General features: G+C 43.5%; 1 protein-coding gene across 4 annotated transcripts in view; it reads right to left on the minus strand.

Annotated features, from left to right (window-relative positions):
* Positions 1 to 20,939, minus strand: part of LOC141076357 (kelch-like protein 22) — a 46,383-nt gene that overhangs the window by 2,536 nt on the left and 22,908 nt on the right. For all 4 annotated transcript variants that reach the window (XM_073563788.1, XM_073563787.1, XM_073563786.1 and 1 more), the window contains one exon: positions 2,812 to 3,045. In XM_073563788.1, coding sequence (XP_073419889.1) covers positions 2,812 to 3,045 — 234 coding nt within the window. The remainder of the gene's footprint in view (positions 1 to 2,811; positions 3,046 to 20,939) is intronic.

The raw sequence follows: 20,939 nt of genomic DNA on the forward strand, positions 1-20,939 counted from the left end.
TTTGGGGTGAGCTGGACCGCAGAGTGAAGGCAAAAGGGCCTACAAGTGCTAAGCATCTCTGGGAACTCCTTCAAGACTGTTGGAAGACCATTTCTAGTGACTACCTCTTGAAGATCATCAAGAGAATGCCAAGAGTGTGCAAAGCAGTAATCAAAGCTAAAGGTGGCTACTTTGAAGAACAGAGAATATAAGACATACGGTATTTTCAGTTGTTTCACACTTTTTTGTTAATTATATAATTCCACATGTGTTAAATCACAGTTTTGATGCCTTCAGAGTGAATCTACAATTTTCATAGTCATGAAAATAAAGAAAACTCTTTGAATGAAGTGTGCTCAAACTTTTGGTCTGTACTGTATATATTATATGTTTTGAAGAATATTCATCTTTAAGATTATGTGTAAAGGACAGTGAACTGCTGTATGTAAAAGTTCATATTAACATGACAATGCCTGTAGTTTACTTAGCATAATCCTGCTGACACGTTTGCTTTAAATATCAAAGCTTATAGATATATCTGTATATATCTATCTATATCTATCTACCTACCTCTATATATCTATATCTATCGATCTATATTTATTATACACTTCAATTGTAAAAGACAGATTCTAAAAATAAAAACCAAAAAAAAATTCATTGTTGGATTTTTAAATAATTAAACTGCATTTTATTGCATGAAGTACCTGTCCTCACACTAATTCACACTCCAACCTCTCCACCATGACCAAGAACAAAGAGCTGTCTACGGACACCAGGGACAAAATTGTAGACATGCACAAGGCTGGGAAGAGCTACAGGACAATAGGCAAGCAGCTTGCTGAGAAGACAACCAAAAACTGTTGGCGTAATTAATAGAAAATGGAAGAAATACAAGGTGACTGTCAATCTTCCACGATCTGGAGTTCCATACGAGATCTCACCTTGTGGGGTAAGGATGATTCTGAGAAAGGCCAGGAATTAACCCAGAACTACACAGGAGGACCTGGTCAATGACGTGAAGCGAGCTAGGACCACTGTCTCAAACATTACCGTAAGCAACACACTACGCCGTCATGGATTAAAATTCTGCAGGGCAAGCAAGATCCTCCTGCTCACGCTAGCACATGTGCAGGCTTGTTGGAAGTTCATCAATGACCATCTGGATGATACATTTGACGCATGGAAGATAATTATGTGGTCAGATGAGACCAAAACAGAACTTTTTGGTATTAACTCCACTTGCCGTGTATAGAGGAAGAAGGATGAGTACAACCCCAAGAACACTATGCCAACCTTGAAGCATGGTGGTTGAAAAAACATCATACTTTAAGGGTGGTTTTCTGCAAAAGGGCCAGGACGACTGCACCATACTGAAGGGAGACAAGATAGGGGACAAGTATCGCAAGATTTTGGCCAACAACCTTCTTCCCACAGTAAGAACAATGAAGATGGGTCTTGGCTGAGACTTCCAGCATGACAATGACCCGAAGTACACAGCCAGAGCAACTAAGAAGTGGCTCTGTAAGAAGTATTTCAAGGTCCTGGAATGGCCTAGCCAGTCTCCAGACCTGAACCCAATAGAAAATCTTTGGATGGAACTGAAACTCAATGTTGCCCAGTGACAGTCCCAAAACCTGAAAGATCTGGAAAAGATCTGTATGGAGGCATGGGACAAAATCCCTCATACAGCGTGTGCAAACTTGGTTAAGAGATACAGGAAACGTTAGACCTCTGTTATTGCAAACAAAGGTTTATGTATCAAATGTTAAGCTCTGTTTTTCTATTGTACCAAATATTTATTTCATGTAATAAAATGCAAATTAATTACTGTATGTAAAAATGATAAAAACAAAATCCAGAAAATTACATTGTAAGTCTCTCATAGTTGAAGTGTACATACGATAAAAATTAGACCCTTCATTCTTTGTAGGTGGGAAAACTTGCAAAATCAGCAGTGATATACTGCATATATCTAGGTAGATGTGTGTGCGATGTGAGGTATCACAGGAACAGTTTCTATTTAAAAGTCCGACTGGTTATTTTCACTCCTCAAACATTTCACTCCTCACAGGAAACTTAATTTCATCCCTTGACTGGCACAAAATGAAACAAAGTAAAATAATCCATGCAATATTGTGGGTTCGCCAGCTTGGATTACAGTCCATCTTCTTGGTCCTTTGGGCAAAGAAGCACAATCCTGGAGGATCTGCACACGCCCACACACAGACCATGTGTGAGACAAACAGGCGCCTTTTTACAATGTGAACCACACCCAGGGGTGGAGATCTGGTGAGCCGCCGTCTCGCCCAACTCTATACTTATGCAATATATCTCACAAGTACAACTGTATCCAACTCAAACTTTGTTTAATGGACCAATCGTGAAATTGGTTCTGGGTCTGAGATGATGAAGCTAGATTGTAAGTCCCACTGAAGACAGACGCTAAGGTTAGTGATTCTCTGCACGTTGTTATAAAATACAGGGTAGGCCATGTATATGGATACACCTAAATAAAATGGGAATGGTTGGTGTTATCAACTTCCTGTTTGTGGCACATTAGCATATGGGAGGGGGAAAACTTTTCAAGATGGGTGGTGACCATGGTGGCCATTTTGAAGTCGGCCATTTTGGATCCAACTTTATTTTTTCCAATGGGAGGAGGGTCATGTGACATATCAAACTTATTGAGAATTTCACAAGAAAAACAATGGTACATTGGCCTCATACTAAATATCATTAATAAAGCAGGATGCTCATTCATTGACATTAAGCTTTACAGTATCATTTTACCACTAATGTTGTAAGAAGGGAGGAGACTCTCAAATTTACCTCCAAGATATCTTGCCGAAAGCCCTCATCATCATTACTTCCTCCAATGACATACAGTTTATCCAGAAGGGCCACCATGCCATGCCATGCCCGTCTTATTGGCCCATGAGCAACAAGTGTCCATTGATCTCTTTCTGGGACATAACAGCAGGTTTCTTTTAAATATGTGTTTTCCCTTCGTCCACAAGCAATGTACATCTTCCCATCCAAAGCACAGCCGGCATGTGCGTGCACCTGCAGTCAGAAGAAGCAAATTTTGTGTATAAAAACCCCATAGAATTGGGTTGTAATAAAAGAAATGAGTCTTATTGATCATTTTCTCACCATGTTGAACAGACACAATTCTACTGAAGTAAAAATAAACCAAACAACACAAAACTAACAACAAAATCAATAAATATTTTACATCAAAGTGAAATTAATAAAGAGAAAAAAAAAAAAATGTATATTATTGGCTAAAATTGTGACCTAAACAGAATATTTAGATACACCACACCTTCCGAAAATCTTTATAAAATCATCAGAACTGAGGGGGCTAGGAAAAAAAAAATCTGATTTTTTTGCTGCAAAGTTCAAATCTGACATGTTTCACTTAAGGCAACAATAACTTTGGGAAACTTTACCTATTCCAGAGATATTAAGTCTGTAATTTTGTGTAGATTTAAATTCACAGACAAATTTAGCAGGATTTTCACTTTTTCAACTTTTACTGGCTCCCCCTTAAAACAGATAGTCGTTCTACACAAAGGAGTAAATAATTAGCATTAGCAAAATCCTATATTGCACACCTGATAGCTGTAGGAAAATAAAGCCAGTCCATGTGATTGGTTTTAAAGCAGAAGTCGCACACCTCTCCATACTGTACGGTCATTCTCCCAAAATACACCCATTTTGGGTCAGAGGTATTACTGTTCTTGCATGAACACCGATTTTCCCAGGAAGTTATTTCCCACACTACATTTATTAGATGGTGTGCAAGAGGTGATACTTGGACCTTATTTAAAACACTTTTTTTTTCTTAAAGATTTATACTTTCTGCACGAGAAACTTGATCATCATGGCCTGGAAGTCAATTGACTCACAAAGTATTAAAGGGGGGCGTGGCCTATGTAGGCAGCAGGAGTCCAGAGCTCCCGGTCTGATATCTTAAAAGCGACCCATAAAGCAACTGGTATTTTATTCGGTTCAGAAGAGATCCCTGACCACCCTGGACCACTTTGATTCTACTATCAAGCTCCTTTGTCCAGGGAAAAGTGAAGTTTCAATTTTCCAGAAGCCAATGGCAAGAGCAGTGGGGAAGCGGCGGAAGGATACCAGTCTGTGCCATGGACTTTCCTGAGGAGAAAATTTTATGTGCAGCGATCATCTGACAAGAAGATAACTAAATTCATCATCCCCTGTTCTGAGGTACCCATTTTTATTGTTTAAACAGAAGCACAACCACGTTCTGGACTTTCAATCCCAGCAGGCCTGCAGTGTGACAGAGCGGGGCTGAGGGGCGGAGTGATACCGCTCTCACTGTGAGCTCCTTTGAAGAGAGGATCTGAAGACAAGCGCAGGCTCCCCTCTGAGAGAAGACCACTGGGACTGGCTTCCCTAATCTTAAGGTACCCATTGCCACCTGTTATTCCGGCACACACGGTTTTCAGCGCCTTAGACCAGTGTGTAGGTGACGCTCCAATTAGATCTACATCCGCAGCACGTGAAAATAGTCCCTGCAGCGATACCAGGACAAGCAGCACAGGTCCTGCTCTGAAGTGGCTACGGCTCCTGGTGCATTACTGCTATTCCTCTCTACCTTTTGGGAGTACCCTGTTGAATCTTATTATATACTACACCGGGTTGGGCTTCTTTATTGCAGATTGTACCAGTGGTGCGCTTGTATCACCTGGAAACATTTTAAAGGCGGGAAAACTCATCTCTCATGAACAGGCTTTGTTACCAAGACACAGAGGACCCTGCACATTGCTCAATTAGGATCCCTTACACAAAGTCCTTCTTTCTATGCAGGCATAACTCTTCCTGAGGATACCTTGTGGGTGCAACATCTGGCTTTTAAAGGGACATTCACCAGCTTCTTTCTCCCTAACTAACCTTGTAGCAGTTCCTATAAAATTACAGGATCTGACTTGTTGGACTTTACAGTCATTTAAGTTACATGTATATTTGTATTATTTTGTAATACTATCTTGCTACAATATGCTTGTGGGGGATTTTCTAGGAGTCTATTATTAGCAGACCTTAATATCTCGATTTGTCAATTCAATACTTTTTTTTTTTTTTTTTTTTAAATCTCATACATACGTTGTATAATTCTCGTATATTCCTGAAATCTAGTAATACCTACTCTACATCTCATTGAGCTTATTCCTAAAAATTGAATTCTAGTACTTCTTAATTCTTGTACAAACCCTACCATAGGGGCGCTTGAACAAAATGGATGCTGCAACACTGAGAAACAAAACTAAGGCTCAAAAAAATTCTGTGTCACACATGGGGCAATCTCAAAGTCATATGAAGACTTTCCTAGCCTGTTAAGCCCGGGCAAGTCGAGATCCCCATTGAAGGGAGATGAGTCGAGGTCTTCCTTTCTAAAACAATTGCAGATCCAAACCTATAGTAAATCTACTAAGGGGGGGGGGGGGGGTAATGACTCTGGTTTAAAAAATTCAGTGTCAAAATCTCAAACTAACATGCCCTCCTCTAAAGGTAAATCTAAAGGGGCAGCCAGCCCTCCAGACCTGATTAATTCTATTTAGAGGGGATGGACACCACTATTTCAGCTAAACGAAGTGTTTATAATGATCAAGAGAGCACACCCCATTCTTGTGCTGCGGAATCTGAAAGCTTCTCGGATGATTATTCCCCTAACAATAGTCCAGAGAGACAGAGGGTTGAAAGAACACACAAAACTGTGAAAACAATAATGGCAGGGGCACTCCCTTCACTTGATTTGGACCAATATTTTGGTTCCAGTAAACAAGTTACAGAAGGTGTTCTAGCAGGGGTTTTCAAATCCTTTAGTGACGCTATGAAAATAGGGTTCGAAACACAAACCAGGACCCTTCAGGACACATGTAACAGTTTTAACCAAAAACTTGAAAAACATGACAAAAGATTGACTACAGTAGAGGAGGCCACTAGATTCCTCTCCAAACAGAATTCGGTCCTTCAGGAAGAGGTCTTACACTAACCGATCTCGAGGATCAAAATAGACTAAATAATTTGAAGTTAAGGGGTAATCCGGAATCTATTTCACCAGATAGTCTTTCAGGGTACACAACACACCTATTCAAGAAATTGGTCCCCAATTTAACAGACATTGAGTTAAATATTGATTGTATCCACCGTCTCCCTCGCCCCCCGGGGGATTTCTCAAGACAGGCCTAGGGACACCATTCTCAGAGTCCATTTTTTCGGCACCAAGGAGAAAATATTGAGGGCTATTAGAGACAGGGGTTCCTTTCCAGACCCTTATGGAAATATAAAGTTTTCTCTGACTTTTCTAAAACCATGATGGACGCTCGCAGGTCTTTTAAAGATACTACCACAAAACTCAGGGAGCTCAAAGTCCCCTACAGGTGGGTCTTTCCCACTAAACTGATTATTTGGTATCACGATAAAAATCACATTATCAACACCCCCTCAGGAGGGTCAGCGGTTCCTGGCATTTCTCCGGGAGGAACCAGCTTTCAGGGATAAAGATTAGGAATTGAGATGTTGTCTGTTGTTCTTTAATAACCATCTTTGGTCCTATATGCTTTTTTAGTTGGTGCAATATACCTCTAAACACATGATGTCGTTCCAGGATCTCGGCCACATATTTCTAATTTTGCCCCCAAATTAAGGTGAGACTTCAGCTGTATTGAAGTCCGCCAGGAGAACTCTTGCTACCTTATATATTTTTTTTTTTTTAGGATAGTTCTCCTTTTCCTCTTAGGTCTGACTTTTTAGGCAAGTTTGCCTATCGGTTTCCTGTCTTTTTTTTTTAGTTATTAACCTGCTGTTTCCCTTTTAGGAGTGTTATGCAGATTTTATCTTACAATGTCAGGGGTCTCAATAGCCCCCCGTAAGGGATTTGCAATTTGGAAGGAGATCAATCACATTCACACTGATATTGTTTGTTTACAGGAGGTTAAGATGGCAGTTGACCACCATCCATATTTCCAGCACAAAAATTACCCTCATCAATTCAAACCCTTAAGGGCCTGTCACACTAAGCGATATCGCTAGCAATATCGCTATAACGTCACTAGTTTTTGTGACGTGCTAGCGATATCGCTATGTCTGATACTTACCTCCGACCGCTCCCCCGCTGGTTATCGCTGATCGCGTGAGAACGTCCTGGACAGTTTCTCGTCGTCAGCTTCCTGCTGGGTTTCCCGTGGCGCCGACGAGCGACGCGTGGACGCGGGCGGACGTCAGGATCGCCTCGTCTGACAGGTAAGTAGCGACCCCCGACCCCTGCGATGTCACTGGTGAGATCTGCCTGTGTGGCAGCTCACTAGCGACCACTTAGCGATGCACCAGCGATCCTGACCGCGTCATATCGCTGGTCGGGATCGCTGGTGCATCGCTATGTGTGACAGTACCTTTAGGCCCTTCTAAGAAAGCTGGAGTCATTACTTTGGTAAGTGGATATGTTCCGTTCAAATTGCTCAATGAGGTTACTGATTCCTTGAGGAGATAGCACATCCTTGTTTGTCTCCTCAATAATAGGCTCTACATGGTAGTGAACACCTATGTTCCCAATAAAAAACAAATTTCTTTCTTAAATAAACTCCAAAAGAAAATTAACAAAATGAAATCCGGGAACCTTGTCCTGGTTGGAGACTTTAACATAATACCCGACAGCAGCTTGGATTCTACCTCATCGGTCAGGTACAAGGCCCCAGTACTAAAAAATTGGCTTATTCAAAATGAATACTACGACACATTTCGCTGCCTTAATGCGTCTTCAAGGGAATACACCCACTATTCGGATGTCCATATGACATCCTCACGAATTGATCTGATTCTTACAAATATTTTTACATTAAGTTTCAAAGTATTAAAATCTTGAATAAGTCATTATCTGATCATTCCCCGATCTTAGCACAATTCACACTAGGCCCATCCCCAGAGAATACCTGTCTCTGAAAAAACAACGCATCACTTTTTAAAATACCTTGAGTTTAGACAAGAGATTGAAAATCATATTGCCAACTTCTTCAATGAAAACCAAATCAGAGGAAATTGATATTTTTACACTATGGAACGCCCACAAGGCTGTATTACAGGGAAATCTCATCCAGATTTCCTCGAGGTATAAAAAGACAGAGAAATTGCCACATTACAAAAACAGATCAATGAGCGAGAGGAACAACAAAACAATCTGACATTTCCTTCCCCTGCCCTTCAAGGGGAAATCTTAAAACTTAGACAAAGCCTAAGACTTGAAATTAGCCAAAAATATGAGACAGTAATCAAGGCCTGAAAATTTAAGACTTACACATCATTGAACAAACCCACCAGATACATGATGGCGAAACTGAAATGGGAGAGAGTTAACAGAAGGATAAACAAGATAGTCTCCCTCTCGGGCGAACCCAAAACACACCCTAAAGATATTACCAACTCATTCGCAGAATTTTACCAGCATTTGTATAATCTTAAAGACGACCCTGGGGCCCCTGTTGTAAACCACGAATCTATTAATAATTTCCTGGCGGACATCAACCTTCCCAGATTGGCTTTGAATTTACTTACCAGGGCAAATCTATCCAATACTAGATCGGCGTTTCTGGTGTTGGATGTAGAAAAGGCCTTTGAGAGGCTGAATTGGTCTTACCTGGAAGCAACTTTACCTAAATTTGGTTTTAGCCAAGGATTCTTGTCTTCGGTCTTTGCGTTATATTCTGCCCCCACCGCCAGAATTTATGCTAATAATTACCTCTGAAACCCGTTCCCCATTTCGAACGGAACAAGACAGGGGTGCCCTTTGTCACCCTTGCTCTTTGTAATAGCGATAGAGCCACTGGCTGAAAAGATCAGATCCAATAAGAATATTGCAGGATTTGATTTCCCCTCCCGTCGTTTTAAAATTGGACTATTTGCCGACGACCTCTTTTTGACCCTACTGGACCCCTTGAATTCCATCAGAGCAATTGCTGCAGACTTGGAAATGTTTTCAAGGGCCTCTTATTTCAAGATTAACTCTCACAAGTCAAAATTCTTGACCCTCAACATGACAAACGAAAATCAAGCTAAAGAGAAGTACTGAGTTTGCCTGGGAAGATAAAGGGTTAGTTTATCTTGGAATCACTTTGGCTAGTTCTATCCAAGCAACTGTCAAAGCAAATCTAAGTGGGATTCTTGCAACTGTCTCTCAGGATATTTCCCTTTTCAGGCAAATTGAACTCTCTATGTTTGGTAGGGTGATGGTTGTGAAATCCATCATTCTGCCCAAAATACTATATTTTTTTCGGACGCTCCCGATCACTCTCCCATTTCAATCCATACAAAATTTGCAAAACCTGCTAAAATCACTCATATGGAATGACAGGAGGCCTAGAATGTCGGCAGAAACTCTATATAAACATAAGAGCAGAGCAGGTACGAGCATGCCTAACTTACATGCATACTACTCGGCCTTATTAATTAAGCAGAGCTGGTATTGGCTCAACAATAAACAAAAATTTCCAGCTTGGTTTTACCTGGAGAGAGACATAAGTAAATTTGGCTCTCTAAAAGAGTTGCTTTTCTACTTCTTGCTTCAAGAGCCACGAAAGGTATCTTACCATCCTATTTTCAGCCCCATCATTTCTGCATGGAGATCACTGATCAAACCATATAAAAAATTTAACAAAGTTGAACAGGCCTTGAGGTTTCCGCTTTGTGTGGTGGCTTTAATATTTGACTACCCTCTCTCAGAAATCTGGAGTAATTTAGGTATTAAAAAAATAAAAAACATACACAATGGGTCTAATTTTCTCACATTCAGCGAAATAAAAGCCAATATAATGTCCCTTCCTCTGAATTTATCCCTTACTTAATGATGAAAGATAAGGTACAAAAAATCTTATTAGGCAAAGCATTTAATTATGAAATTGTGTCTTCACTGCTATGCAGCCTAAATAATAAAAATACCTGGAGCTTAAGGAATATATACTCTTCTTTCAACAGAGAGGATCTCTCTTGCAAGAGCATATATTTAAGGAGATGGGAGACTGTTGTTCCGATAGAGCAATGGGACATCGCTATAAAAAATACTTATAAATCTACCATATCAATGACTCTTCGCGAGTCTTATTTCAAACTACTTACCAGGTGGTATTACACACCTATCAGACTCTCCCACATTAACCAGGCCCACTCCCCCCATTGTTGGAGAGGATGCGGACAACAGGGGAATCTTAACCACATCTTTTGGTGCTGCCCGAAACTAAAATGTCTGTGGCTCTAGGTTTCTCGTCATATTGACTCCTTTACAGACAATTTTACCCTGACTCCCCAAAAAGCATTGCTTTCTTTGGACTTGGATCAATTACACCCGTCGGTGAGACAAGTAGTTATTCATATCCTTTTGGTAGTTAAAAATAAATTTGGCTTACTTTTGGAAGACGCCTGACCCTCCTAAATTTTCAGATATCCTAGACAAAATCTACCAACATAATGCTTTCGAATGGAGGTTTGCAGTTATAAGCATTATAGCAGTACTTTTTATTACGTTCTATGGCCCGGAAGTATTGCGATACTTCCGGGCCATAGAACATAGTGGCGTATGCGAAATAATGATTTTATGCTTTGTCCACAGTTGGGCAAAGCATACTGCGCACGCACGGCAACTCTATGGGATCTGTGATATTCACAGATCACAATACGTACAGCAAGCCGGGGGGGGGCGAGAAGGAGAATAAGCCCTGCCCATTGGACCGGACCGCGGAGATTTACATACACCGCAGGAGAGCTAAAAATGGTATTTATGCATCAAAGGTGGGGAGACAGAGGGCATCAAAAGTACTGCTAAAATGCTTATGTGACACTAAATTGAATCAAGAGAAATAAATTGAATTGAAATTGAATGATATCTTTACATCATAGCACAAAAAATGGTTGACAGATTCATGCTGCACGATCAACATCTATAAGGCACTAGCTGTAAGATCACAGGCAGGTATGTTTGCCTTTGAAATGCGGGGGGGAGGCATGTCTGAGAAAAACATACTTCTATAGCTACCTTGGACATGCTATGTTCAAAAAGGACATGTGCAGGAAGTATGCTAGCACATTACCTTTAAATGGTGGGGGTACCCCTTGGAAAAAGCTATACGCGAAACACATGTCGGGGTACCGCCACAAAGTAAAGGTAATGTGCTAGCATACTTCCTCCACATGTCCTTTTTGAACCTAGCTCTTTTGGCTCTGTATATTATCTATGGTCTCATGCTTTGTATATATTGGTCTACTCATATCTCTGTGCTGATTTAAGCTTTAGTTTTGCTCGGATATTTAAACTAACATTGAGTTACTAATAGCATGCCAGAGCTGATTTGAACCTTGTTTCGCTTTAACATCAGGACATAAATTAGGTCACTAACACTGCACACCTTGTTCTTAGGAAGTTATATTGTTAAATTTAGTCTGAAATCTCCACAAACTTTGGCCGACTATATGTCATGTCGGACACTGTTCACACCAGGGTGTCCGGCAGACAGCGGTAATTCCCTGTTGGGTATTCTGTTCCAGTCGGGATAGGGTTAACCAGGTTGTCATGCTGGCTGAGGGCTGGGCCACGCCCTTGGTCTTTAAATAGTTTGTCCTGACTATGGGCGTCGCCGACTATAGCTTTAGCCTAGTGCTAGCAATACCGGTCAGCAGTGGTGGTGTTGGAGCGTCTGATATCTGGTGCAGTATATCCCTCAGTGGTTCTTTCTCCAATCTGTTAAATATATATTTGGTTGCCCTTGCACATTATTGTATTCCCTTGTGTATTAACTGTGTGGTGTTTCTTTTACCCCTGTCCATACGTATTTGTGGGGCCTGGTGTCTGGTCCCCTCACTGGGTAGAGGGTGGTGGGTTCAGCTTAGGGCTGGACAGGAGACAGGGACAGGGTGGAGGCTCAGGCAGGCACACCTTCAGTGTAAACCCTGGGTAGAGGGACAGACAGGGTTCCCCTAGTCTGAGGGACATCGCAGGGGTCCCGGGGTTTTTGCCTAAAGTAACCTAGGCATACCATGACATTATAGTCAGCCCAAATAATAAAGTGAGAGAAAAAAAAAAAAAAAAAAGGTATAGATAGGGAATATAGGGGTTACTTACTATGGATCCTATACTTTCCCTAACCAAGCAGCTGGAGGCTCTATCCATACAGGTCACTGAACTCAGGGGGGCGGTCCAGCAACAAGGCCTGTCAGCTCCTGCAGTACCTGCTGAGGCTGCAGCCAGGGCAGCTGAGCCCAAGTTTCCCCTTCCTGAACGATTTGCTGGTGATCGTGGTAAGTTCACGGTGTTTCGTGAATCATGCAAATTGTATTTCCGTATGCGTCCACATTCCTCAGGTAATGAGGCTCAACGCGTGGGCTTGGTGATTTCTTTGCTGAGTGGTGACCCACAGGCCTGGGCCTTTTCACTCCCTTCAGACTCACCGGCATTTGAATCTGTAGATTTTTTTTTTTCTGCTCTGGGTTTGATCTATGACGATCCGGATAGATTAAACTTAGCAGAGTCTAAGATACGCTCACTGCTACAGGGTGATCGACCAGCTGAGGATTACTGCACGGAATTCCGGCGCTGGGCGGTGGACACGCAGTGGAATGACCCTGCGCTTAGAAGTCAATTTTTGCATGGGGTTTCTGGAAGGGTTAAACAGACTCTCCTAATGTACGAGACTCCCGCCTCTCTGGAGGCTGCGATGGTACTTGTAGTACGCATAGACCGACGTCTCCGTCAGGGGGCGCTGGTTTCGTTGCCTCCGGGAGGTGGGGGAGTGGTCGGTGAGGTTGCCGCGGGTGAATCCGTGGAACCCATGCAGATCACTGGTATAGCAGTCACCGAGTAACAAGCCTAAACGTCCTTGGCACAGAAGGCAGGGGCTCTGTTTTTTTGTGGCAAAGGAAGACATTTTATTAACGCTTGCCCCCTGGTACCTAAGAAGGGCGCGCCGGCGGAAAACTGATAGGCTCAGAGGGTTTGGAGGAGTCTAGTCTGAGCCTGTGTATCCTCCATCATGGTTTCCCAGTGTATACTCCCTGCTAGGGTGGTACTTGGGGGGCAAATGCTCTCTATTACAGTATTTATTGATAGTGGCTCAGCTGCCAATCTCATTGATGAGAGGTTCGCGCATACAGCGGGATTTCCGGTGGAGAAATTGCCGAACCCCATCCGGGTGGTTACCATCAATGCTTCCCCGTTGTCTCAAGGGGAGATCACAGAGTGTGTGTTGGATATACAACTCCACATCGGAGTATTACACTCAGAGCGGGTAACTTGTAAGGTGCTTAGTAACTTACCGGCTCAGATGGTTCTGGGCTTTCCATGGTTGTCAATGCATAATCCTGTTATTGATTGGAAGACCCAGGACATAATTCAGTGGAGCAGGGAGTGTCAGGAGAGGTGCCTGGCTACATGTATTTCCGCTTTGACCCCCAGTATCCCGGAGCCGTTGCTGGATTATGCGGATGTATTTTCTGAGAAGGGTTGTTCGGAACTACCACCGCATCGCCCCTATGACTGTGCTATTAGGTTGAAACCAGGGGCCAAGTTACCTAAAGCTAGAATGTTTAATATCTCAGGTCCCGAGAGGCTAGCTCTCAAGGAATACATTGCGGATAGCCTGAGCAAGGGTCATATTAGACCTTCCTCTTCTCCTCTGGCTGCTGGCTTCTTCTTTGTTAAAAAGAAGGATGGCGGTTTACGCCCATGTCTGGATTTCAGAGAACTCAACCAGATTACGGTCCGTGATCCTTACCCTATGCCACTTATACCCGATTTATTCAACCAAGTGGTTGGTGCCAGGTGGTTCTCCAAACTGGAACTCAGGGGGGCGTACAATCTTATAAGAGTCCGTCAGGGGGATGAGTGGAAGACAGCGTTCAATACCCCTGAGGGTCACTTTGAGAGTTTGGTAATGCCGTTTGGGTTGACTATGGCACCGGCGGTCTTTCAACACTTCATTAATGATGTCTTCTCTCAGTTGTTGGGGAGGTTCGTTATAATTTATCTTGACGACATCCTCATTTTCTCTCGCGACCATGATACACATATAGAGCATGTTAGACAGGTTCTGCAGTTGCTCAGAGAGAACAGGCTCTATGTCAAGCTTGAAAAATGTGTGTTTTTCGTACAGGAGCTACCGTTCTTGGGTTATATAATCTCCGCCTCAGGTTTTAAGATGGACACCGCAAAGGTGCAGGCGGTACTACATTGGGATCGGCCTGATAATCTTAAGGCGCTTCAGCGATTTCTTGGCTTCTCCAATTACTATAGGAAATTTATTAAGAACTTCTCTATGATTGCCAAACCACTGACTGACATGACTAAGAAGGGTACCGACTTTTCTGACTGGTCTGAGCCTGCGGTATAGGCGTTTGAATTCCTCAAGAATAGTTTTGCCTCAGCGCCCATTCTGGTGCAGCCCGATGTCTCCTTACCGTTTGTCGTGGATGTGGATGCGTCGGAGGTTGGAGTGGGGGCTGTACTGTCTCAGGGCCCTTCTTGGGCCAAGTTGCATCCGTGTGCCTTCTTCTCCAAGAAGCTGTCGCCTGCGGAGCGTAATTATGATATTGGCAACAGGGAACTATTGGCCATCAAATTGGCATTTGAGGAGTGGCGACACTTCTTGGAGGGGGCTGTTCATCAGATTACTGTGATAACCGACCATAAGAATTTGCTTTATTTAGAATCTGCTAAGCGCCTGTCCTCCAGACAGGCTCGCTGGGCATTATTCTTCACCCGGTTCAACTTCATTGTTACCTATCGACCTGGGTCGAAGAATGTTAAGGCAGACGCTTTATCCAGGTGTTTTCCTGGTGGAGAGTTATGTGAAGAGCCGGTGCCTATTCTCCAAAAGGGTGTGGTGGTATCTGCCATCACGACAGAGATTGAGGCAGAGATTGCGGAGGCTCAGGAGGTGGTACCGCCGGGGTTGCCTGCTAATAAATCTTTTGTGCCGCTACATCTACGCTCTAGAGTGTTGGGCGAACATCACGACACGGTACTGGCAGGTCATCCAGGGTTTAAGAGCACTCTGGAACTGGTATCGCGTCGTTTTTGGTGGCCTAAAATCCGGCAGGATGTGGCCTCATATGTGGCTGCCTGTACCACGTGCGCACGGGCCAAGACTCCTCATTCCCGTCCCGCTGGTAGCTTGCAGCCTCTCGGGGTGCCCAGTAAGCCATGGACTGAGATTTCCATGGATTTTATTACTGACTTGCCCGCCTCGGCAGGGAACTCTGTCATTTTGGTAATTGTTGATAGGTTCTCCAAAATGTCACATTTCGTTGCTTTACCGTCTTTGCCCAATGCTAAGACTCTTGCTCAGATATTTATTCGCGAGGTGGTCAGACTTCATGGTGTCCCGTCTGACATTGTGTCTGATCGAGGTACGCAGTTTGTGGCAAAGTTTTGGAGAGCTTTTTGTTCTCGCCTTGGAATCAAATTATCTCATTCATCGGCTTTCCACCCTCAGTCGAATGGACAGACTGAGCGGATGAACCAAAACCTGGAGCAATACTTGCGCTGCTTTATTTCCGACAATCAGGAAGAGTGGTCAGCGTTTCTTCCTCTAGCAGAATTCGCAATAAACAACCATTGCCAGGAATCGTCTGAGGAATCTCCTTTTTTTTGTGTGTATGGTCAACATCCTCAATTTTGCACCTTGCGCCAGGGGTGCTGTTGGCGTCCCTGAGGAGGACCAGTTGGGAGCTCAATTGTCGTCTGTTTGGAGGAGAGTCAAGCAGCGCTTGTTGAAGGTGGGTTCCAGGTACAAACGGGTGGCTGACTGCAGACGTGTGCCAGGTCCGGACCTGTGTGTGGGTGATTGGGTGTGGTTATCTACTAGGAACATTAAGCTCAAGATACCGTCACTTAAGTTGGGTCCCAGGCTCATTGGCCCATTTAGAATCTCCGCAGTGATCAACCCCGTGGCATTTCGTTTGGAGTTGCCGGCTGTGTATAAGATTCATAATGTATTTCACAAAGCATTGCTAAAGAAGGTCGTGGGTTTGGTGGATGGTTCCCCCGGGCCACCACCTCCCGTCTTGGTGGATGGCGCGTTGGAATTTGAGGTGTCCAAAGTGGTGGACTCTAGGGTTGTGCGTCGCACTCTACAGTACCTGGTCCACTGGCGTGGCTATGGTCCTGAGGAGAGGACATGGGTGCCGGCCTCTGACATTCATGCTGATCGACTGGTTACTATGTTCCATCGTCGCCATCCGGACAAGCCAGGTCCTCGACATGGTGAGGTTCCGGAGGTCCCTCGTAGAAGGTGGGGTACTGTCATGTCGGACACTGTTCACACCAGGGTGTCCGGCAGACAGCGGTAATACCCTGTTGGGTATTCTGTTCCAGTCGGGATAGGGTTAACCAGGTTGTCATGCTGGCTGAGGGCTGGGCCACGCCCTTGGTCTTTAAATAGTTCGTCCTGACTATGGGCGTCGCCGACTATAGCTTTAGCCTAGTGCTAGCAATACCGGTCAGCAGTGGTGGTGTTGGAGCGTCTGATATCTGGTGCAGTATATCCCTCAGTGGTTCTTTCTCCAATCTGTTATATATATATTTGGTTGCCCTTGCACATTATTGTATTCCCTTGTGTATTAACTGTGTGGTGTTTCTTTTACCCCTGTCCATACGTATTTGTGGGGCCTGGTGTCTGGTCCCCTCACTGGGTAGAGGGTGGTGGGTTCAGCTTAGGGCTGGACAGGAGACAGGGACAGGGTGGAGGCTCAGGCAGGCACACCTTCAGTGTAAACCCTGGGTAGAGGGACAGACAGGGTTCCCCTAGTCTGAGGGACATCGCAGGGGTCCCGGGGTTTTTGCCTAAAGTAACCTAGGCATACCATGACACTATACTCATTTCAGGAAGTTGGTTTCAACTCCTTTTACACATATGGTAATTTTCCCATTTTAGGCCTATTTAACCCCTTCACCCCCAAGGGTGGTTTGCACGTTCCTGACCGGGCCAATTTTTACAATTCTGACCACTGTCCCTTTATGAGGAACGCTTCCATGGATCCCGGTGATTCTGACACTGTTTTCTCGTGACATATTATACTTCATGCTAGTGGTAAAATTTCATTCAAATAACTTGCGTTTATTTGTGAAAAAAACGGAAATTTGGCAAAAATTTTGAAAATTTCGCAATTTTCCAACTTTGAATTTTTATGCCCTTAAATCACAGAGATACGGCACACAAAAAACTTAATAAGTAACATTTCCCACATGTTTACTTTACATCAGCACAATTTTGAAACCAAAATTTTTTTTGTTAGGAAGTTATAAGGTTTAAAAATTGACCAGCGATTTCTCATTTTTGCAACACCATTTTATTTTTACAGATCACATTTGAAGCCACTTTGAGGGGTCTATATGATAGAAAATACCCAAAAGTGACACCATTCTAAAAACTGCACCCCTTAAGGTGCTCAAAACCACATTCAAGAAGTTTATTAACCCTTTAGGTGCGTCACAGGAATTTTTTGAATATTTAGAAAAAAAAAAAAATGAACATTTATCTTTTGTTCACTAAAAAAATACTTCAGGTTCAATTTTTTTTTATTTTACCAAGGGTAACAGGAGAAATTGGACTGCAAAAGTTATTGTGCAATTTGTCCTGAGTACGCTGATACCTGATATGTGGGGGGAACCACTGTTTCGGCGCATGGCAGACCTCAGCAGGGAAGGAGCGCCGTTTGACTTTTTCAATGCAAAATTGTCTGGAATTCAGATCGGACGCCATGTCGCGTTAGGAGAGCCCCTGATGTACCTAAACAGTGGAAACCCCCCCCAAGTGACCCCATTTTGGAAACTAGACCCCCCAAGGAACTTATCTAGATGTGTGGTGAGCACTTTGAACCCCCCAGTGCTTCACAGAAGTTTATAACGCCCGGGCGTGAAAATAAAAAAATCGTATATTTTTTCCACAAACATGATCTTTTAGTCACCAATTTTTTCATTTTCCCAAGGGTACAAGGAGAAATTGGACCCCAAAAGTTGTTGTCCAATTTGTCCTGAGTACGCGGATACCTCATATGTGGGAGAAAACTACTGTATGGGCACACGTCGGGGCTCGGAAGGGAAGTAGTGACTTTTTGGAATGCAGACTTTGATGGATTGGTCTGCGGGTGTCATGTGCGTTTGGAGAGCCCCTGATGTACCTAAACTATTGAAACTCCCCACAAGTGACCCCATTTTGGAAACTAGACCCCCCACGGAACTCATCTAGATGTGTGGTGAGCACTTTGAACCCCCAAGTGCTTCACAGAAGTTTATAACACCTGGGCGTGAAAATAAAAAAATCATTTTTTTTCCACAAAAATGATATTTTTGCCCCCAATTTTTTATTTTCCTAAGGGTAACAGGAGAAATTGGACCCCAAAAGTTGTTTTGCAATTTGTCCTGAGTATGCTGATACCCTATATGTGGGGGTAAAACACTGTTTGGGCGCATGGCAGAGCTTGGAAGGGAAGGAGCACCATTTGACTTTTTCAACGCAGAATTGGCTGGAATTGAGATCAGACGCCATGTTGCATTTGGAGAGCCCCTGATGTGCCCAAACAGTGGAAACCCCCCCAATTATAACTCCAACCCTAACCCCAACACACCCCTAACCCTAGCCCTAACTGGAAAATGGAAATAAATACTTTTTTTATTTTGTTATTTTTCCCTAACTAAGGGGGTGATAACGGGGGGTTTGATTTACTATTTATGGCGGTTTTTATGTTTGGCGGCTGTCGCACGCTAAAAGACGCTTTTTATTGTAAAAATTGTTTTTGCATCACCACATATTGAGAGCTATAATTTTTCTGTATTTTGACCCACCGAGTCATGTGAGGTCTTATTCTTTGCGGGACGAGTTGACGTTTTTATTGGTACCATTTTCGGGCACGTGACATTTTTTGATCGCTTTTTATTCCGATTTTTGGGACGCAGAATGAACAAAAACCAGCGTTTCATGAATTTCTTTTGGGGGGGTGCGTTTACACCGTTCCGCGTGCGGTAAAATTGATAAAGCGGTTTTATTCTTCGGGTCGGTACGGTTACAGCGATACCTCATTTAGGTCGTTTTTTTATGTTTTGTCGGTTTTTTGCAACGAAAACAATTTTATATAAAAAATAATTATTTTTGCATCGCTTTATTCTGCGAGCTATAACTTTTTATGTTTTTGCGGATGATGCTGTATGGCGGCTCGTTTTTTGCGGGACAAGATGACGTTTTCAGCGGTACCATGGATGTTTATATGCGTCTTTTTGATCGCGCGTTATTGCACTTTTTGTTTGGCGGTATGATAATAAATCATTATTTTTTGCTTCGTTTTTTATTTTTATTTTTTAAGGGGTTCGCTAAATGGGTTAACTAATGGGACAGTTTTATAGGGCGGGTCGCTACGGACGCGGCGATACCAAATATGTGTACTTTTATTGGTTTTTTTTTTATTTTCAAAAAATGAATTTATTGGGGAATATTCTTTTTTTTTTTTTACTAATTTATTTAGCGATTTTTTTTAAATTATTTTTACACTTTTTTTTTTTTTTTAACTTTATTACATAGTCCCAGGTGGGACATCACTGTCCTGTGACAGATCGCTGATCTGTCACATCACAGATCACTGTGACAGATCAGCAATCTGTCACAGGCAGTTCTGCAGACTCCTTCATGCCTGCGCTTTGCAGGCAGTGAGGAAGTCAGCTCCCTACAGGCCCCCGAAGGCCCCCGTCGCCATCTTGGATCCGGGGGCCTGTAGGGAATGAGTCCCCCGCAGCAGCGCTGCACATTGCGCTGCCGTGGGGGGCTCAGTGAAGCACGGAGGGAGCCCCCTCCCTGCCGATGCTTCCCTTTAACCCCCGGTACACCGCAATAGTGTTTGATCGCGGTGCACAAGGGGTTGACGTGTTGGGGGCGGTCCGTGACCGCCCCTGACACATTGTGCCGGGTGTCAGCTGTGATAATCAGCTGACACCCGGCCGCGCTCAGCGGCGCTCAGCACGTGGGCGCCGCTGATCGCGCTAGACGTACTATCCCGTCCATGGGCATAGGGGCCCGGGACCCATGGACGGGATAGTACGTCTGATATCAGAAAGGGGTTAATGTATGGAATTGGATTTCTCTGCCATAATCATTACCACAAATGGGTGGCCTTTTTGCATATTTTGTCCCTGCTTCATGACCTTTTATTTGTCTTAAAATTTTCTCAATAAAATTTAGCATTTTTATGGCACCTAGCTTCCCCTTTTGATTTGTTAGATAAATATGTAAGCAGAGCACCACAGAAAGCCCCCCCCCACAAGCCCGCCCCGGAGCACGAGCATATCATTAACTGAGAAAAGATTAAACAACAAACACAAGACGGATTTCATCACCCAGGTATCATTTCAATCAGTCTAACACCAACCTGACACTGTCTGTAGGTTCCCTTAAGGCCACGTTCACACATTCAGTATTGGGTCAGTATTTTACATCAGTATCTGTAAGCCAAAATCAAGAGTGGGAGATAAATACAGAAGTGGTGACGTGTTTCTATTATACTTTTCCTCAGACTGTTCCTCTCCTGGTTTTGGCTTACAAATACTGAGGTAAAATACTGACCAAAATACTGAAAGTGGTCTTAAAAAAGCTTTTCCACTACTAATTCCACCCCATTTCATATATCCTAACTCTTCACAATTCTCTATTACACCATTAATGCCCTGCTCCTGGAAGCTCATCTCTACGTGGACCATCTAGTTTTCTGTTATGATTCTGGCTCTGCGACCTCCGGTCTGAAACCGGAATCGAACTTACCAAGCAGTGCGTCATTGGTGGGGGCTGGGCTACCTCTGTGAGTGACAGCAATCTGAGCATGTATGATAAGAGACTTCACGCTCCTCCTCTGCCTGTACACTGCTGATGTATTGGAGGTAGCCCAGCTCCCACCAATGACGTGCGCTGTAC

This window comes from Dendrobates tinctorius, unplaced genomic scaffold (assembly GCF_039654945.1).
Source record: "Dendrobates tinctorius isolate UK_male_01 unplaced genomic scaffold, ASM3965494v1 ptg000397l, whole genome shotgun sequence".
Lineage (NCBI taxonomy): Eukaryota > Metazoa > Chordata > Amphibia > Anura > Dendrobatidae > Dendrobates > Dendrobates tinctorius.